Source organism: Pipistrellus hanaki (assembly GCF_964339955.1).
Source record: "Pipistrellus hanaki genome assembly, chromosome: 3".
NCBI lineage: Eukaryota > Metazoa > Chordata > Mammalia > Chiroptera > Vespertilionidae > Pipistrellus > Pipistrellus hanaki.
This window is the reverse complement of record NC_140505.1, coordinates 120,980,784-121,002,640: the sequence shown is the minus strand read 5'-3', so window position 1 is coordinate 121,002,640 and position 21,857 is coordinate 120,980,784. Positions and strand designations below refer to the sequence as shown.

Below are 21,857 nucleotides of genomic sequence, written 5' to 3'. Positions count from 1 at the left end.
TTCCACTGGAGGGAATGTCACTGACTCTATATATGTTTATTTTATTTTTTTGTTTAAAATGTTTTCTTAAATTGATTTCAGTGAGAGGATGGGAGAGAGAGACAGGAATAGCAACATCAATGATGAGAGAGAAGCATTGATTGGCTCCCTACTGTAGACCCCCATAACTCGGGCATATGCCCTGATCAGGAATCCTGGTTCATGGGTCAATGATCAACCACTGAGCAACACTGGCCAGGCTCTATATATCTTTAGAACTTAAACTAGACTGTGCCTATTTAAAGCCGCCTCTCTCCTTAGAAAATGTCATTGGAACCCAGGAACATGGAAATTAATTGTTTCCATGACTTCACTGGTCACTCATTTCTAATCCCAGGTCGTTAATTCCTGCTCAAAACACATTGGAGCTTTAGCAGATCATTGCCCACAGATTCGGATAGATTGGATACTTGTGGGATGTCATCCGCCATATTTACTGTAGGAGCTTTGTAACTGAAGAGAACTGGAAGTAATTTAAAGAGGAAATCTAAAAAAAAAAATTAGTTATGGAGGAAAAGAGAGAAGTTATGATAATATAACTGGAAAAGAGAAAATATGTATAAAAGTGCCTTGAAACCCAGTAGTATACCATATGGACATTTTCTTAAATGTTTAGTTTATTGAATATTTTCTCATAACCCCAAGAATAGAAGAGGCAAGAAATTTATATGTTCCAGCTCAATAAATTGATGGATATTACACAGATTTTTAATGCTCTGGAATGCTAATTATAGGTATGTGCCTAAATCCTTTTACACAATTCAGGTTCTATGCGAGGTAGCAGAATCTCATTATCAAATATTTAACAGTGACTAAGAACAAGTTCCATTGCCTGAAACCATATGTCACCGGTAGAACTGAAAAGGCCATCTAATTATTCTGTGAAGGAAAAAGGACTTTCTGCAGAATAGGTATTTTAGAAGACGATATCTACTTGGGGGGAAAAGACAAATCTAGGGATATACCGGATGGTATGCCAATAATCCACAGATAGAATTGAGATTAAAGTTGACTTGAGGGAAAATAACGTGAATAGAATTTGTGTGAAATTTCAAATCTGCTCTAAATAGCACAGTGGGAGGCTGAGGTCAAATAAAGCTATTTAATAGAGGTCAGGGAGAGTGTAAAATTTCTTCCAGGCAGGTGCCAGAGCTGTGTTCCTAAAAATGAAATGAAATGTCTGCTCAAATCCCTGTGCCTGCAGGATACTGTCTGACATCTGTGGCCTGGTATGTGAAGCCTCTCACAGACAGCGTCCGGCCACAGAAGGGGCCCTTCCATGCCTTGTCCCCTCTTATTACACACACCGCTTGCTTTCACCAGCCTAAGCGTGTGCCTGCCCAGCTCTAAGCACTTTATCTATAAATATAGCCTCTCATTTAATCATCTCAATGACCCTGCAAAGTAGATGCTAGTTTCCTTCCCATTTTAGGGATGAGGAAACCAAACCACAGAGGGACTAAGTAACTTGCCACGATGCTCTGCTGATCAAGAGCAGAAAGAACTGGACACTCCTAGCACATGACGATGCCTTTTGGGTTTCCACATTGGGCTCATGTATTCTCTTTGCCTGGAATTTCCTTCTTACTGCGTCTTCCCCCTCACACACTCTCTTTCTGGTAAACTTGAATTATCCTTTTAGGCTCAGATAACACTTCACTGACTCTGGAAAGCCGTCCCTAATTATCTCTGCTACAGTTGATATTTCTTCCTCTCCTCTCAACAGCTTTTTGTTCACATCATCAGCTCAGCTCTTGACACACAGGATAGGAACTGGGTGAGGGAGAGGGAGAATACAGGTGATCAGGAAGCCAAGCATAGACAAGATGGCCAGAAGGAATGTCAGATATACCGACCTCAAGAAAGTTAGCACCGCTCCACTCCCTACTCAAAAGCAGAGGCAGTTGATTTCATATCCCTTCTAACTGCCCATGTGGGAACTACAGACCCACCTGCGTTGTTGGTCAAGGTTTGACTGCTATCAGACCTCTCCGGGGTGGTGATGATGAGTAGTCCATCACCTTGCCCTCACAGCATGCTGAGAACATAGTTAGGAGGCATCACAGCTGCAAAGGGAAGTTGCCTGATCCAGAAATGGAAAATTTCGCAAGCCTGCTTTTGTCAAAAAAGCCAATTTCTCCCCCCCCCCCCCCCCACACACACACAAGCCTGCCTTGTCCCCAGCTTATAAAAGCAGCCAAGCAGAGCCAGCCCCAGCCAGTTCACAGGACTTTCCTTTCCTCTGTGCTGCCTCCCTTGTGCTCAAGCATAAGCCTAATAAAATCTGTCCGGACATTTCCCTGAGGTTTCCTCTCTATTTCTACCCAATGTCAGTAATGCTTGGACTATTTAAGGCTTCTAGTTAGTAATATGTGCATCTACTTCTGAGGTTGGGAGCTTTGAATGCAGAAACCTGGCCTTATTTATTTTTTGAGTACTCATTGTAGTATATAGGGTCTCCGACGTATTTATTTAGTAAATAAAAAAGATAACCACTTGCAAAATCTCTAATTATGTTTTTGACACTATTACTGCAAATCAAAAAGTAAAAGTTAATTATGTACTTCCAGTACACTTGTACATATGGTTTATCAAAAGATCCACCTTGTTTTTCTGTCTAATGCTGACATAGGAAACATAAGTTTAATGCAGAGACATTTAATATTGTTACATATCCTAGGACAGGCCAGACAAAATACAGAGAAATATATTTTAAAATTGGAAAAAACAAACAACCCTACTATTATAAATCTATCTTTTTTATCTTTCAGAGCCCAAACCAGTCCAAATTGTTATTCCTTATGAAAGTTACAGTACCTCTGTAATCTTATTTGTTCAAGCACCTAATATTGGAGTGTTTGATGGCATACATATTGTAACAGAAGGAGGGCCAAATGTAACCAGGCCTTTAAAACGTGACAATAAAATAACTGTTGACAGTTTAACCCCAGGCACAGAATATAATTTCTTTGTTTCCGTCATCAGTGGGACTAAATTAAGTAATGCATATTATGTGCCTGCAGTAAAAACATGTAAGTATTTTAGGACTTGCATAAGCTTTATCTTGATTTTGGTTTATGTACCATTTCCAATTAGTAGGCTATGCTCACAGTAATGCAATAGTTTTTAAAGATCTTTTAAAATAATTGCAGATAACTCATTACTGAGCCCGATCTTTTATTGTTTAGAGTTAACCTTGCATAAAATTGAGGTCATAAAAATTTTAATCTACCCATTATCAAAAATGTGCTTGTAATCAGAACTTTCAATGACTGAATCCAAAAGTGAGGGATGTGAGTAATTTAGGCAGATTGTGAGGACTAGGTTACTTTTTTTTAAAAGTGTCTTTCGAAGTGTAACGTCACCTCCGAATATTTACAATGAAAACATGTTACATTTGTTCATACCAATACTTATGAGATTCATATTGATTTAGACTCATCTTTTTTTTAAGTCACTCAAAAATTCTACAAATCTTGATTTTGAACATTTGGTATATATGTAATTTATCTAAGATATTAATCTAGTATATGCAGAAATAAATGGTACAGAGTAATAAATGCCATGCAAATATCACATGGAGTCTTAAAAACATTACAATTTTGACTACACCATGTCCAGGTGCTTTATGATTTGCTCTATCTGTTTATATAAATTTTCACGTACATCATTATACTACCAAGTGTCTTCTGTCTCCCAAATTATAATCCTTCCACTATTGTTTAAACTTAAATTTTCCATACAATACTCCCAAACTGATGTCACAAGACACATAATTTTTATATACCTTTCATATAAGTATTCTCTGCCTCTCTTCCTTGTATTACAAATCTCATGAGTAGCATTCTCTTTGACAATTCCTGTCTTTGAAAATCATTAGTGCTCGATTATCTAAAAATGTCAATATTGTGTTATCAAGCAGTAAAACATGTCAATATATAAGATAGTCTAGAACTGTCAGTTTTTCAGTTTGTCTGCAATAATTTTTGTCTTTATGTTCGATAGGATCTTTAAAATTAGAAAAATAACCATTAAGAACTCTGAAGATAAAAATTTCTAGCTTCAGCCAATATTTGATGCAAAGAGGATTATTTTACTTTGTCCAGACTTCACATTTTTCTCTCTGTTGTCTTTTCAGCTTATGCTAATAGTTTCAGAAAACTTTAATATCTTTTTTCTCTTTTGAATATTGTGCCTTTGTTCCCATGAATTTGCTCTGATGTAGTTTTTGCTGCAACATCAATATTAGCTGCCTGTAATGACATTTACAATGACTTTGAGTATCACAACTGATTATCATAGTTTATAAACTGTCATTGTCTGTGTAAACAACTATATTTAATTAGTATATAGAAATAGTTGATTAATAAACTTTACTCTTATTTTTTCATATTGTGCTTCCCTATTCCCCCCGCTGTCTCCTTAAAGGGGTAAATTAAAAGAAAAACCCAGTTAGAAAATTTCCAAGAAGAATTTAAGTGTGTCTTGTGTATTTGGTAGGTTTGGAGGCACCATCAATTATCCATGAGGGCAAAGTTACAGACTCTTCCATAGAAATTCTCTGGAATCGAGCTGACGGGAATTTTCAGCATTATGAAATCACATGCATAAACTGTGCTGACATTTTCATGGTACGTTATAAAAGGCTCTTGGAGGAATTAAACTTGAATCTTTCATGCTGAATTCAATATTACTGCATTCTTATATTAGATAGTAGTGAAATGAAATAACCCCCAAGCTTTTTGCTTATAGAGCACTTCTTAAATGAAAACTTGCAAATGTATTGTTTTGGGTTGCTAGGTTCAGAAGGTAGTGCAAGAAGCAGCAACATTCTCTAACCTGGAGCCTGCTACAGAGTACACTTTTTCAATTCGGACAGAGAAAGAAGGTTTTAAAGACAGCACTCCTAACATAAAAGAAATACAGACAGGTACAGCTGTGTAAGCACTTTCGGTCTTATTTAATGTTCAAATATTTATTTGTGGGTTTTTTGTTTGTTTGCTTGCTTTTAGGGAAGATTTAGTAAATAGTACGTTTTTTCCTAGATTTTCTTTATGGCCTGGCAGTTTTTTTTCTCTTATCTCTATTTCTATTTCCTCTTATAAGGATTAGCACAATCTTTTTTTGTACATGTATTATTAGGTAATAGGGTGGCTAATTGCCTGGGTCTGATCAAATTTTCCATTTCAGACTTAATTTTTCCATTCTTCCCCAGTGTTAGCAACTTACTCCCAGTGGCAGATGGTAACTTATTCCGTGGCTGGCATATGAAATGAAGGGTGATTGGGAAGGGTATATGCGAAATGTATATTTTCACAATTAGGTGAAATAAAATTGTCAACTAGTCTTCTGGAATAACTATTTTAGTTATTCTTGACACTGATGCTATATATAAATATTTATATATTTAAAAACTGGTCATGTATAGTATTCTTTTACTATAATAACAAAGAATCAAATGGAGAAGAATATATTGACATTTTGTTCTTATATGTAGGAGAATTTTATAGAGGAAAGAAAATATATATTATATATTATTTAATTTAACTTTTTTTTTTCCTCAGGAAAGAAGAGAAGCATTTCATATTTAGATTGCAATTAACTTTCTTGATGGTTAACCTTGTCACTATTTGGTATTTAATTAGAATGAGTCCTAAAAATCATTAAATATTTCTGAGGATCATGGTTGCACAAGACCAAGATATAATCTCTTCCTAAATTTTAGAGGCAAGGGAAATATTAAGTACAATGCTATTGGGATACACATCAGCTTTATTTTAAAGATTAAAATTATTCTTGCTGGCTTTTTTCCACTTTTGACTTTTAACTGTTCATGTCTACTCAGAAGAATAAGAGAAATGTCTTGGATACCCTCAGAGTTCGAAGAATATCAAAGCAATCCTCTGAGTGTTTCAGGGTTGTTTTAAAACAGGTGCTTAGTATGTTAGAAAATGTTATCTTATGTCTGTGTTTTAAATGATACAGCCCCAAGTGCAGTTGAATTTCTGAACCATAGCAGAAACGCAAGTGCAGTAACTGTTAGCTGGCCTTCACCCAGAAGTCTTCTGGATGGGTACATCATTTCAATATCCAGTGAAAGGTTAATGAAAGAAGAAATCCTGCCTTCCACAAAAAGGTATGATAATATTGAAAGAAATTATGTCAAGTTACATGGAACACAAAATTAACATTATATATATATATATAAATATATATATATATATATATATATATATATATATATATATGTGTGTGTGTGTGTGTGTGTGTGTGTGTGTGTGTGTGTATGTGTGTGTGTGTCTTTCATAAACGAAATGGTTTAATATAAATAGATATTAGAAAACTTTGCAAGAAAAAAATTTGGATTATAATGTAATTAGAATACTGATATGTAGAGCCAAATTTACCTCTGCAAATAGATAATAATGAGTTATTTCAGGATATTGTCTTTCTTGTATGTGTAATATACACTTTGATTTACATGAAATTTCTCCATGTGAGAAGATCTGATTTATAATTAACCATTTGTGTTCAAGCATGGCACATTGTTTCCATGTGAGGCAATAAAAACCAAACATAGATAACGTTATTTCTTCAGGTCGTGTGAGATAATAGAGTTTTCCAAATGTTTCTGAGCTAAATATCTTAATGTGTGCCTTTTTTTCTTTCTTTCTGTGTAGGACATTCACATTTGATAACCTTTCTCCAGGGACTGACTTTTCAGTTAGCGTTATAACTACCAAGGGATTAAAGAGAAGCCATGCTATTGTCCTCATGGTTAGCACTTGTGAGTTTACTTTATATTTGATTATAAAATAAGGGGAATAGTTTTATTTAAAGCCAATATCCAACTTAAATGAATGGATTTGGAACTAGTTTGTTACATGCTTGAGAAGGAGCACTGCATGTAATATGGAGATAGCCTGGGTTACATTCCTGCCTCTATCACTTACTAGTTATGTGACCTTAGGCAAAACTACTATGTCCACACTTAGAAAATAAGAATAGTTATCCCTGCCTAGGTATAAAACCTTGTTACTAAAATGAAATTTAAAGTTCTTAGTGGAAATTCAAAGTGCCCTAAATCCCAGGGCACTATCATTATGAAATACTTTCCTAACATTTTGACTGTATCTATAGAATTTTATGAAAGCCAAACAAACACCTTGGACTATGATAAAAATAGATAACACTATGTGTTCAATTGCATTATTTGGATTCAATTGGCCTCTTCTGACCTTATTAGCATCACTTACATGTGTGAGCATATTCAGACGTTCTAAAGAGCCATGTGATCTGTAGGTCAGTTGCATTAATGTGCACACAAGTGCCAGTGTCCTAGGAGGATGAGAAGAGACTTAATTTCAGAAATTTCCAAGTGGAGGAAGGGAAAGCTCTGCCAAAAGCAAGAGCAATCAAATCAATTCCAGGGAAATAAACTAAAGAATTTGAGCACTTATATATCAACATGGTACTATGTGCTTAAGTTACCACATTGACTCTCCCAAGATTACCTAAAATGTAGGTTAAGGCTCAGAGGCATTCATAATTCATTGTTTAAGGTGAGATTTAACCCAGGCATCTAAGCTAACTGATATGATACTGCTGCCTCTCAAGAAGATCATCCTAAAAACACACACACACACACACTAGAAATAAGTGAGAAATGGCTTCACTTTTTAAAATGATAACTCATTATTTTGTATCTGTGAAACCTTCTTAGATTTGCGTGTGTCTTTAGAGTTGTCAACATCATCATCACTATCATCATCATTGTTGTTTGTTATCATTGCTTCAAATGATTGTTCATTGTCAAGCACCTGCTAAGAATATTTATGATTTGTATCACTTAATTTTCTTTATTCTATTGTACCAATCATAATGAGGTATTTTTTCAAATGAGGAAAGTCGGGATTAGAGAATTTCAGTAGCTTATACATAATGACAGGGATTTGAACCCCATTTTCATGACATTAAATTCTGTCCTTATATAACCACTGTGTTTCAGTAGAAGAGTCACTGGTTATTGGAAGGCCTGACTCTACCCATTCTTGGCTCTGTGACTTTGTAGAAATCATTATTCTATTTGGACCCAAGTTTCTCATTTCTACCTATGTTTAATAATATGTTTTTAGAGGGTTTTTTGGCTTTATTTTCCCAGACAATTTCACTTGTGTCTTTAACGATATATAATTTTTTTTGTACCACCCTTTCTTTGAAAACCACCTCAAATCCATTTAGAAGTAATGGGATATTAAAACTTTACAAAACAGAGCTAAAATATATTATGGTAATGTGGGGGGATAAATTAATTCCAGTAGGAAGGCAATATGAACTACAAAAAATAAAATAAAAATAACTGTGAATCAGTAATACAGGTTTAATTTTGAGCTGAATTCTAATAAACTAGCTTAGTATGTAAGTAGGAACAAAAATATCATGCAAAATTTGAATTTAGAGATGAAATCATTCAATTCTGATAAAACATTAATATTACATTTCTCCCAATTAAGGAAAGCAATGCAACATTTAAATTTGAAATATAATTTAGAAGTAGAGACATGTTACTGATTAGAAAAATAAGTTTCTAGAACCTTCTCAGATATAATGTTTAAAGGAAAAAGGAATTTATTAACTTAAGGAAGGGAAAAAGATGCATCTCTTACTTCATGCAGTGCCACAAACTTTTAAGTTAAAAATCCCAATTGCAGTAACTGCACACTGAATTCTGCTATGAGAAAAATATTTTTGAAAATTCATAGTTCATATAATTGTGTTATGGAAAAAGGCTTTCTAGAAAATTCTTTTTTTTTCTTTTCAGTGTAAAGATGAGCCTGGGACTCAGGGTAAATAGCTTGTATGAGATCAGATAGTGCTAAAACTAACTAGAAAAACCTAGGTATCCTGTCCTCTCTTTTATAGTGTGATAGTCCAAGGTCATCAGTTCAGTGTAGATAAGATAATGGCAGAACCTTTAAAAAAATATCTTTTCTGTATCTTATTTTGTTGCCCAAGGTCCTGACCCACCATCAGACTTGCTAATTTTTGGGCAGGAAGAAAACACAATATATTTGTCTTGGAAACTCCCAGAAGGAGGCTTCGAAAAGTTTCAGGTAAAGAACAGTGCTGCTGTCATAAAACCTTGCTGTTTACTGAGGTCTTTATTTTACTCCCTCTTTTTGTCCTTCATTTTCCATTAATGGTTTTAGACATTATACAATAGTAGCATCCCTTTAATGTAAAATTCTTCTCCAAAGCAATTCTTCTATGTACTGCTTTGAAAGTACAAAGTTGTCGTGGGAGACATTCAAATTTAAGTAAAAGCTGATCTTTGACTTTAAATGAGCTTGAAATTTCAGTGCAATTAGACATGCACATACACAGTACAAAAGTAAATAAAGGAATGACGGCTCTGGAGGATAATGCTTCTGTGGCAGCACAGCACTTGCCAAAATAACAATTCTAGGCATTAAAGCTGGGTGACGTGCCACAGACTCCCTTTCGGGGGATTTAAGGACATAAAGAAGAAACCATGTTGCGATTGATAGGAGGGGTAGAGACGCAGCATGGTTTGGTCCCATATCCATGTGTGATAGTTAAACATCAGATAAATATCCTGGTATCATAGGTTCCCTCTGAGGAGCAAGGGCTTTCAGCCCCACACCAGGCTCCCCATCTCAGGGTTGCAGTGCTGAGAAGTACCACAAACTTGTGGCTGTGTAAACCAGTGGGGATTGTGGCTGAGTGAGATGGAAGGCTCCTGGAGTCCTAGGTGTTCATCTTAAAGGGCCCACATGGACTTACTCAGACTTATTCCTCTGACCTCCAGCACTGGGGCATCAGGCACAAAAAGAGAGGAACTGAGTTGTCTGTCTTTAAAATGAGGGCTTTTGGGGACAGCTTTCTTCCAGAGACCATTGTTCCAAACCTCCCTCACCCCCCAGGGCCAAGAGACAGGTGCTCTATCTGATCTGAGTCTCCATCAACCTGGCTCACACTGTTCACTCCACCCTGGTGATTCCCTGAGGCCCTGCTCCAATCGACTTCAGGCCCACTTGAGCTATTTCCAGTAGCTTTTCTATACAAATGACCAGTCTTGGTTCATGCTGTAGACTTTCCTAAAATATCTCAAAGGTTCACAAACACCAAACAAGCAGCATCTGGCCTCAGTGAGCCCCATATCTCTTGCTAAGTGGCCCCATGCCTGGCAGTAGTGGCATCTGGCTTTCGTTTGCAGCGTGGCCTCTTCCATCATCTCCAAGCCCAGCACAAGTAACATCCATCTGCAAATCACTTTGTAGCTCATGCTTGGTAGCCCTAGGCAGGACATAGGTTGCAGCTGATCCTTGCTTACACCTTCTGTGAGGCACCAGAACCAGCACATCCAGTGGACGGCTTCAGACCATGTTGAAACAGAACCACCCAATCACCTCTACAAGTGACACATTCAAGGGGTGGACTCAGTGGACACCTGAATCTTACTGAGACAAGTCCTGCTCTAGGGGGTTGGCCTCTGTGCAGTAGATCCTCTGCTGTAGTCACTGCCAGTCCTTACAGCCAATCAGCCTGGGGGTAAAACAGCTTCCATTCACAGCAAACAAGGCTCAACTACAATAAAAAGTTGCACACAGGTCACAGGGTGGGAAAAGAGAGTGCATCTGGAGTCCCCAGTTTAAGTGACCTAAGAGACTGTGCCACCATAAAGCTACTCTACCATATCTGGGAGGCATAGCAGCTCTACCTAATACATAGAAACAAACACAGGGAGTTGGTCAAAATGAGGAGACAAAGAGACATGTCCCAAATGAGAGAACAGAACAAAACTACAGACAAAGAACCAAACAAAATGGAAACAAGCAATCTACAGATGCAGAGTTCAAAACACTGGTTTATAAGGATGCTCAATGAACTTAAGAGAAGAGTAGACGAACTTTGGGCAAACTTCAACAAAAAGATAGTAAACATTAAAATAAATTTAGAAACATTAAAAAAACAAAACAAAACAAAAAACAACCCAGTTGTTATATGCACTAACTGAAATGAAGAGTACATCACAGGGAATCATCTGTGGAGTAGATGAAGCAGAGGATCAAGCCGGCAATTTGGAAGATAAGGAAGCAGAAAACATCCAAAAGGAACAGCAAAAAGAAAAAAAAAATTAAAAATGAGGATAGTTTAAGGACCCTCAGGACAACTTCAAGCTTAATAACATTTGCAACATGGGGATGGCAGAAGGGGGAGAGAGAGAGAGAGCGAGCACACAAGGAATTGAAAACCTATTTGAAAAAAATTAAAAAAAAATAAAGATTGTGAACTTCCCTAAGCTGGTGAAGGAAATAGACAAACAAGTCCAGGAAAAGAGCCCCAAACAAGATAAACTCCAAGAGGCTCACACCAAGACACATCATAATTAAAATGCCAATGGTCAAATACAAAGAAAGAATCTTAAATGTATCATGAGAAAGCAGTTAATTACCTACAAGGAAACTCCCATAAGACTGTCAGGACAGAAATTTTGCAGGCCAGAAGGAATTGACACAAAATATTTAAAGTGATGAAAAGCAAGGACCTATAATCAAGATTATTCAGAAAAGCTAGAATTAGAGGACAGATAGAGTTTTCCAGACAAGAAAAAGGAGCTCATCACCATCAAACAGAATATTACAAGACATATTCAAAGGTCTTATTAAGGGAGAAGAAGAAAAGAGGAAGAGGAGGAGGTGGGCAAAAGGAGAAAAAGAGGAAGAGAAAAGTAAAAAAAAAAAGATTAAAAATGATTGTTATATATGATTGTTATTTATATATTTATTGTAGCATAATTTACAAGAGCCAAGCTATGGAAGCAATCTAAGTGTCCATCAACAAATGAATGGATTTAGTAGTGTTATATTGATATATATATACATACATACATACAATGGAACATGACTTAGCCATAAAAAAGAATGAAGACTTGCCATCTGCAAACACCATGAATAGACCTAAAGGGTATTGTGCTAAGGGAAAATAAGTCAGAAAGAGAAAAATGCCATATGATTTCACTTAAATGTGGATTCTAAAAAACAAAATAAATAAATAAGCACACCAGAAACAGACACATAGCAAACAGAGAATAATTTGACAGTTGTCATATGGGAAAAGGGTTGGGGGGATAGGTGAAAAAGTTGGGGGGATTAAGAAGTACAAATTGGTAGTTACAGAACAGTCATGGGATGTAAAGTACAGCATAGGAAATATAGTCAATAATATTGTAATATGTATGTATGGTGTCAGATGGGTACTAAATTTATTGAGGCAATAATTTCATAGGTTATATAAATGTCGAATCACTGGGTGTATATTTGAAGCTTATATAATATTGTACATCAACTATAAATAAAATATTTTTAAAAGGTATTACTAGTTAACTTAAGTTTAAAATATTTAAAATAATATATAAAATATTAGTTATTAAATAACTAGAGGCCTGGTGCACAGATTCATGCACCAGTGGGGTCTCTTGGCCTAGCCTGCAGGGATTAGGCCAAAACCAGCCCAGTGCACGGATTTGTCCAGAGTGTGTCTGGCCTGTCTGGCTCAGTCCTAATCAGATTCGATCAGGGCCAGGACATGTCTGGCCCATCTCACCCAGTCCCAATTGGCCAGATCCCAGTAACAAGCTAACCTACCAGTTGGAGCATCTGCTTCCTAGTGGTCAATGTGCATGATAGCGACTGGTCAAATGGTTGAACCAACGGTCGAACACTTAGCATATTAGGCTTTTATTATGTAGGATTGTTTATATATAGGAAGATAATATTATAGATCTAACTGTAAGGCTTATATAAAGTATAAAGCCTTCTGTGGCTCTCTACTGTCTACCTAATATTATATATATTGCTTATTGTGATCGTTGGTTCCAATGAGTGACTCTAACAGCCTTTCTAATCTTCTATTTTTCATACATCTCATATTTCCACTGAATTGTATTGCCCATCATTATTCTTATACTTATGTGTTCCTGATTGTATTCTTTGGTTATATTGTTCTTTTCAACCAGAATACATTCTTTTCTATGTTTTTCTTTGTCAGTTTTTCAAGACCCTACTCAGATATCATTCCTTATATAAAAGTTCCCTTTAACATCATTTATCAGTCTTCCATACTAGATATTTTAGTGTCATCCTTTGACTACTCTTGTTCTTTCATGTCTATATGTACTTGTTCATGGTATTGTAGTAATTCTAACTTAGAATTATTGTAAAAATATTTCCCTTCCTTTCTATCTCCATTTTCTATGCCTCAGTTGAGGCCCTTACCATTGTTGTTGGCTCCCTCTTACCCTCAGGATCAAGCCAACTTTCAGAACAATTCAAATCTATTGGACCATCATCTCTTTACCTTGTTCTACACTTATCTTAAATTTCGGACTCATATTGTAAATGCAGTAGACATCTTAATCTTTAGTTGATAGTACACACCTGTTGGACATGTATCTGTGCAGTTCCTTTTCCTCCCTTAAATGATCACTTATATATTCTTCACTCTCACCATTTTTTGAAGGGGGCGGGTGGTGGCTTCCCTAGCTATTTCTAAAAATTGTTACTTACCTTCTTCTCTGACTCACACAACTTTATTTTTTTCTTTGTCATAGCATTTATATAATACAGTTGTTTTGATGTCTGCGCAGAAGCAGACATGATTGCTCATAGAAATGTTTTGGATGTCAAGGCAGTTGACACAACACACTCATCTGTGACTAGAAATCAAGTGCCTTAGGCTTTCACACACACTGAGGGTTCCTCGGAGGGGACGGGCTCATGTAGGGGTGCAGTGAGAAGGGAAATAAATTGAAGGTAAGTAGGGTTGGTTTCTGGATTTTATTGTGGATAGAGGGTGTAGGGGCAAAGGACTAGAGGCTGTGTGTTTGAAATTTTCCCTAAGCTTAAAGGGTAAGAGAGCTATCACCTTCTTATCTTGATTATCTGGATATGGAGTAGGCTGGGAAGAAAAGTAGGGATCTAAAAGTTGCCAATAGTCAAACATAAAAAAAAGTTAGCTTTTATATTATTATAATTAATTTATAGTTTAAATTTAGAAGAAATAAAGTGAAGGGGAGTTTTGTGTTCGCTTTTAAAAAGATGATGAATCTCAGAGGAAGGGGAAGGGAGGGATGGGAATAGATTAATTAAAGAACTTATATGCATAACCCATAGACAATACTGTAGTGAAGGTCTGAGGGTGGGTAGGTATGGGATCCCTTAACACAACCCGCGTGGTTCAGGGTCCACTCAGGGTCCTGTTTCTGGAGAAGGCCGCACACTAAAATGAAGAGACTGGAAAAGAGTTAATTTGGAAAATGGGGGCCAGGTGGGAAGTCCACCTTTAGTGGGAAGACTAACCCCTGCTCTGGCCTTTTACCATTCCTTTTATTGAGATTCTGAAACAAAGACATCTCTTAGGGGGGAAGTTCCAACAACAGAAAATCAACAAGAATTTACATTTACATATGATTAACAAATTAAAGTTGCCTCAACCACCACTATCTCAACTAGAAGATGAGTTAATAGCTCTGACCATTTAGAGCCATCAAGGTTGGCCAGCTCTTTTTACATTTTATTACCAGTGGCAATGTTAGGTTCCAGCAGGTAGGGGTGGGATGGAAGGGGTATGTGGGGGGATGGGGGAAGGGGATATTAGTAATACTATCAACAATAAAGATTAATTTTAAAAAATTTAAAAGATGTAGGTATTATGTATGCCTTTAGGCTAAGTTGAAAGATTCCTAGAACAGAACCAATTTCATTGTCAACAGATTTAGTGTTCAACATTAAAAAATGTTAATCCTTCTACAACAAATTCTTGTCTCCTTGATACTTACTTGCAGTCTAGAAGACCAACATCTCAATAAAGAGTGGAGGAGATAAGATCAAGTTCACAAACCTTGTAAAACAAAAGGGAGGAAGCTACTATGTATTAAGGTCTGGTTGATTAACCAAGGCAAGTTTCCAAAGGAACTGTTTTGACTAAAATCTTAAGTCACTATGTATTATCAGTTCCACTACTAAAATATAAATTCCATTTGGTTCTTAAAGGGTGGAAAACCAAATTATTTAAAAGTTCTCTACTAATGTGAAATGATGGAATCTGTATGGCATACAAGGTCATTAAAGTCTATATTATAGAGGACATAAGAACACAAGTATCATATTTCTTATGAGATTAGGATATCAACTTCAGTTTTATATTTTTGCAGAAGAATTAATCTCTGAGAGATATTCTTATACAAAATATTCTGGTAATAAATTTTATATTAGGGTTTTCTTTAAACAATAGAATTCCTCCTTTGGTTTTGCCCAGTATTCTGAGTTCAAAAGATAAGGAACATTTATTAGTATGGACAAACTGTGAAATTCATTTAAACACTGAATATTTGTTCTAGTTAGTAATCCTCTGAAAGTATTGACTTCCTTTTTCATGAGTACTGTGAGTGCAAAAATATTTATATCTTTAAATAGAATCTCAGAAGTGTAATGGAACTGAAGGTCTAATCTATTCTAAGCATAAAAATAAATATTAGATTGCATATTTAAGACTTAAGAGAATTCATTGTGAACTTAGAAAATAAATCAATAGTTGACATAGAACATTTATGAAAGTTTGCCATTTCCTTTCACACACATTTTAACTATTAGTTTTTTATGAACTCAGTGATGTAACATCAGCACTATCCAGTAGAAACATAATGTGATCCACACATGAATAATATGTGTAATTTAAAATTTTCTAATAGAACCAGTAAAAAGAATCAAGGGAGATGAATTTTAGTAATATTGTATATGTTATTTACCCCAACATATTCAAAATAATAACATGTAAACAATATATAAATTATTAATGATATATTTTACATTATACTAACTCTTCAAAATTTATACTAACTTAAAAAAAATCTCAGTTCTAACTGGATACATTTGAAGTACTTAACAACCACATTGAAAAGGGGTTTTGATAGTAGACTATGCAGTTGCAGAGTGACTGTTATCTGGATTTAATGATAAGGTGGAAGTTGGCAAAAATTGGCCCATTAGTGCCCAGCTCAAATCCTACTTCTTTCTTGAAACCTTCTCTGATCCCATTATCAGACAGTGAGATTTCCTTGCACAGAGCTTTCATGAAACTTCAGTTTAACCTTTTCTGTGTTACTTTTGTCATGCTATTATAGATGTACATGTGCTAACATCACCATTTCCTTAAGGATAGAGTTCCAAAATTACTATTCCATAATTTCTATCTTCCAGACCGAGTGTGCTAGCCTTCTAATATGATGCAACTTTGATCTGTATGCCTGTGTTCAGTTATCCTGTGCTCTTACAAGGCGTGCTAGGCAGTGTGCTGGAACAGGAGGATCAAAGCCCTGGAATTTCTTGCTTTGAATCCTAACTTCACTTCAACTATGAGACTTTGGGCAAGTTTTTATATTCTTTGCTCCTATTTTTTTTCTGTCAGTGAAGATTATTATTCTATAGAATTGTTGTGGGAATTAAATGAGATAATGTATTTGGCAACTGCTCTGTCATGTAAATTTTGTGAGGGAAGACCTTTTGTCTACTCATCACCTATTGGTTCCATTACTGAGATTAGTACCTGACATATAGCAGGAGTCAAATATTTTGATGAGTGAATTATTGAATTATTACATTTCCTTTTTTAAGTTTTCACTGTTTACATTGCACAGTGAAGCTCACTTTTTAAAAAGGTTAACTATGTAAGTATTTATCATTTTAATTATGTTTTTGTTGACTTTTTAGAGAGAGAGGAAGGGAGAGGGAGAGATAGAAACAATGGTGAGAAGGAACATTATCCATCTGCTGCTTCCTGCATGCCCCCTACTGGAGTTTGAATCTGCAATATAGGCATGTGTCCTGACTGGAATCAAACCAGTGACCTTGTGGTTCATGGTTTGATGCTCAATCATTGAGGCACGCTGGGTGGTCAAAGAAGCTCACTTTTTTTTTTTTTTTTTTAATATATTTTATTGATTTTGTACAGAGAGGAAGGGAGAGAGACAGAGAGACAGAAACATCGATGAGAGAGATCAGCTGCCACTTGCACACCCCCTACCGGGGATATGCCCGCAACCAAGGTACATGCCATTGACCAGAATCGAACCTGGGTACCCTCAGTCCTTAAGCCGACGCTCTATCCATTGAGCCAAACCGGTCTCGGCAAAAAAGCTTACTTTTAATGTGAATTTCTCTATATCCTTTCCCTTGCCATATAGCAATCATCATTCTCTTTCTTTTTAAGCGAAATAAAATGTATCATTTTGTATTTCAGAGACTCCTTACCATGGCTTACAAGGCTGTCCCTTGTGACCCCCAGTCTGCTCTTTCCAGTATCTCTCAGCAAAGAACAGTGTCCTGCAATCACCATTTTTGTATTCTTTGATTCTTCCTATTCACTCATCCCTCAATTCATCAGCTAGTTACTTCTACCACTGCCACCTCTAAAACCCTTAATGTGTGCACTTTCCTCCATCCCCATTGCACCGCTCTCATCCTAAGCACTATAATTTCTTACTGCAACCAGCAGCCGAGGTCACAGATAATAGCCTCTTACCTCCTAACTGATCTGTTTCCGATCTTGAGTACCTTACAGTCCACTTTCCAGATCACAGCCAGAGAGAACTATTCAAAACAGCGCCTCTTGTTTGTTCGACACCTCCATAGATTCCCATTGCTCTTCAATTAAATCTAAACTCCTTGCAATGGTCTCCAACAGTTCATTTGAGTGGACCTTCATCTGCATATCCTGTCTACTTAGTTATTATGTTGAGATCATATTTGGCTTTTTCTGTTTCTCAAGCACATCCCCATTATAAGGTTTTTGTGCTTGACATTCATTATGCATGAATATTTTGCCTCCAGTTTCGGTTAATTTTTTCTTATCATTGAGTTTATAGCTCAAATAATATCTCCTCATATTCTCCCATGATTATGAAGTCTAAATAAAACTGCTCTTTCTATTCACTCATGGTATGGATGATTTATCTCATTCATTTATTTATTGAGTTCCTTATTGTTAGGTGCCACCACTAGAAATACAATTTCCTACAATCAGAAGCCTTTTTTGTCTTATCCTATATAATAAGGAGGCAATATGCAAATTGACCCTCACGCCATAATGCCATCACAAGATGGCAGTGTGCACAGTTGGGATGGGGCAGTGGGGGCGGTCCCGGCATCCAATTTGCATGGCTTCTGCTGGGGTTTCATGGCCCCATGTGCATGCCATGGGGGCGGGGCCCAGCAGCCACTCCATGTGGCCCAGAGGCAGGGCATCAGGGCGGCACTCCAGGACTCAGGGCGGTTCTGTGGAGTGCAGGCCATTTGGGTGGGGCTCTGGGACTTGGGAGGGTCCCATGGCCCTGGGGAAGGGGGGTTGGCGGTGGGGGGGGGCAGGACTCCTGTGATTTCTCGTGAGGAGTCACTAGTTTACTATAATATCTCTAGTATATAGAATAATGCTTGCTCAAAAATAGGTGCTGTATAAATACTGAATGTCATTATCAGGAAAAGTTGGAACTTGAGATGAACTTTCAGAATTGGGTAGGATTCAGATGCATGGAAAAGAGGCAAGGATTTTCTACATTAGCAAGTTCACAAAGTCAGGAGTGAGCATTCTATCTGCTATTTGTAAATGTCATTCAATGATAGGGGCATCTTGAATAATAAATCATTCATGAAAAGTTCTATCCTTTTAGAATGATTCAAACCATTCCTATATTCAGTGTTGGTATTCTCTAGTAAAAAATCTGCCTTTTAAATGTTAATCGTAAAAGATCCACTTTTTTTTTTTTACCCTTGTCTTTCTGTTCTGATTCACATTATTTCAAAGCAAATGCCCAAAGAAATGATCTTTCCATGGGGTTAACCGAGCCCATAAAATTATTTGTTGCTGGATAAAATATATAGCCATAGAATTATTTTTTACTGTATCAATGAACACATTTCTTTCAGAGACTGTAAATTATTATCTGTTATTAAGTGAAACTTATTTTAAGATATCATGTTAATCTTTAGGATTCAGATTATTTTTATTAACTATATTATATTACTAATGGTTATCCTAGTCTTAGGCAACCAATGAGATTATTTGTTAAATTTTAATGAATTAAGCAACAGTATCCTGGTTGCTTAGCAAAGTGTACTTGCATAATTGGGATCATTTTCCTCATCATTTAAAATTAATCAACCCAGGTCTTCAAACTCTGCTTTGAAATTAGACATAAAACATGAATTCAGTTTTCTTCTATTAGGCATGTGTAGCCCACATACAATGGGAATAAACTTCTATTTTTCAAATTGCACTTTTAAAAATGTATATATATTCATCATTAGATCACTACAGACCATTTCTTTCCTTCTATCCCTTTCATTTGTATCTTAATACGATACTTTCTATGTTTGAACTTAGTACTTTATTAAGAAAATATTCTTCTATTATTACATAGTACTTTCTCCTATCATTCTTTTCCACACCAGATGTACTCAGCATTCTGTTCACTCCTCCTATTTTTTCATATGCCAGACAATCAAGGTAATTGTCAGTGACACCTTATAAGTCAATAAGCAATGATATGCTTCCAGACCTAATGATTATGTTCCTCCAGTAACAAAACACTCTTCCCACAAAACAGCGATAAACATGTCTACTTAGAAAATTTGTTTCACTCCTACCACATCACAATGTTCTTTAAAGCATAATAAAGTTGAAATAATAGATAAAATTAATGTGATTACTCTCATTTAGAAATATGTTTCTGTTTTACAAACATGAAGTAAGGAGTGAAGAAGAGTAAAGATCATTTAATGAATTTAAAGAAAATCTCCAAAGTATTGGAACGATCAGATTACTCCACTGAATATTTCTAAAGGCAATGCCAATTCTCAACACTTAATGAATAATTGATTGGCTCAGATTATGATAAAAGATGGGCTGGTATGAAATGTGACATTTGTGATTGATTCATTTATCAAAAAATTGAAGCGTCTTCTTCATCCTGAGTGTCTATTTCTGTTCTCTCTCTTGCTGGTTTCATCTACCTCTCCAACACTGACTGACTTCCGATGACATCAGTTTAACAGTCCTGCAAACACTGGCTCTCTCCCTGGCACATGCATGAGTTCTTCGAGGCCCTGGGGATTACCTCCACTGCTCACTTCCTTGACATGACAGACCAGCTCTGGTTCAATCATTTTTAACTCCTTTCAGCTCCTCCCTGTAGCATATGTCCTGCTGCTTTCTGCTGTGAGGGTCTGTTTGCAGGGAGGCCAGCCTTCTTGGATGAGATAAGTTCAAGCCTGACCACTCTTTGTGGTCCATACTTTACCCACGGAGACTCTTGCATCTTTACCAGGGCACACGTGGGTGTACAAATTGCTCCAGGTCTTTTTTTCCTTTTCTTTTCTTTGTTCTCTTTTTCCAGTTTCCTTTCTCTGTGATCAACCAGACATTTGAACACCATGCCTGCTGCCTAAGTACATGACCTGCTGGGAGGTGCTACTTTCTCTAGCAGGCACCCTCAGGTGCTGGTGATGATAAGTCACAAGGGGCACTCCTCATTTAGCTGGAGATGTGGGCAAAAGCACTACTCCCACCTCTTGGGCAGCCAGGAAGACATCGTGGCATTCCTCCCTAGGCCAGAACGTCAGACTTCAGTAGGTCCTGCTTTCTCCTCCTGCCTTCTGCTTGCATGGAATTCAGAAAGTGGTTATACAACTTTACATAATATATATATTTTTTGCTCTCAGGCAACCAAAAGGGAAAGTCCTAATCATTATGTACATACTAGAGGCCTGGTGCACAAAATTCGTGTATTGGGGGGTGTCCCTCAGCCCAGCCTGCATCCTCTCCAATCTGGGACCCCTTAAGGGATGTCCAACTGCCCATTTAGTCCTGATTCCACCTAAACGGGCAGTTGGATATCCCTCTCATAATCCAGGACTGCTGAATCCCAATTGCTCGCCCGCCTGCCTGCCTGATTGCCCCTAACCACTCCCCTGCCAGTCTGATCGACACCTAACTGCTCCACTGCTGGCCTGATTACCTCTAACTGCCCTCTCCTGCAGGCCTGATCATCCCCAACTGCCCTCCCCTGCCTGTCTGGTCACCCCTAACTGCCCTCCCTTGCCAGCCTGGTTGCCCACAACTGCCCACCCCTGCAGGCCTGGGTCCTCCCAACTGCCCTCCACTCTGGCCATCTTGTGGTGGCCATCTTGTATCCACATGGGGGTGGCCATCTGGTGTCCACATGGGGGCAGCCATTTTGTGTCAGAGTGATGGTTAATTTGCATATTATTCTTTTATTAGCTAGGGTACATATAAGTCAGAGCATATGTAAATGAAAATGTGAAAACACTTTGAGACTATTAGTCTTTTAGTGAATTACTTCTAATTCAGTCCTCTTTGCTTAGTGCTATGGGCAGTTGACTGCTATTTAGTCTCCACTAGACTCAAATTACTTCTTGGCGAATACAGGAAGGATCACAGCCCCGACCTTGCAGTAGCAGTTTATGTGAATGTGACTAGTACAAAGTTGGTGCTAAGTAATTCTTAAACCATGAAAAACATAAATTTTTTCCTTCTTCTAGGTATCTTATTATATGACATATAGAAAGGAAAAGCTATTTAAAGTAATTGCTTATGGAAACAAAGTCAAAGTAAAGAATTTGACTTCAGGTGCAGACTACACATTTCACGTGAAGACAGTTAGAGGCAAAGACTACAGTGTATCCGTGATGAAAAAAGTGACTACAAGTAAGGATGTATCATAA

The 21,857-nt window shown here is 37.0% G+C and overlaps 1 protein-coding gene across 1 annotated transcript in view; it reads left to right on the top strand.

Moving 5' to 3' along the window:
- LOC311619707 (tenascin-R-like) overlaps window positions 1-21,857 on the top strand; it is a gene marked incomplete at both ends in the record, with an annotated part of 44,866 nt that extends 23,009 nt beyond the window's left edge. Inside the window, 7 exons of the mRNA XM_084878251.1 lie at window positions 2,811-3,071; window positions 4,540-4,670; window positions 4,840-4,969; window positions 6,025-6,175; window positions 6,720-6,826; window positions 9,055-9,152; window positions 21,675-21,857. Coding sequence (XP_084734377.1) covers window positions 2,811-3,071; window positions 4,540-4,670; window positions 4,840-4,969; window positions 6,025-6,175; window positions 6,720-6,826; window positions 9,055-9,152; window positions 21,675-21,857 — 1,061 coding nt within the window. The remainder of the gene's footprint in view (window positions 1-2,810; window positions 3,072-4,539; window positions 4,671-4,839; window positions 4,970-6,024; window positions 6,176-6,719; window positions 6,827-9,054; window positions 9,153-21,674) is intronic.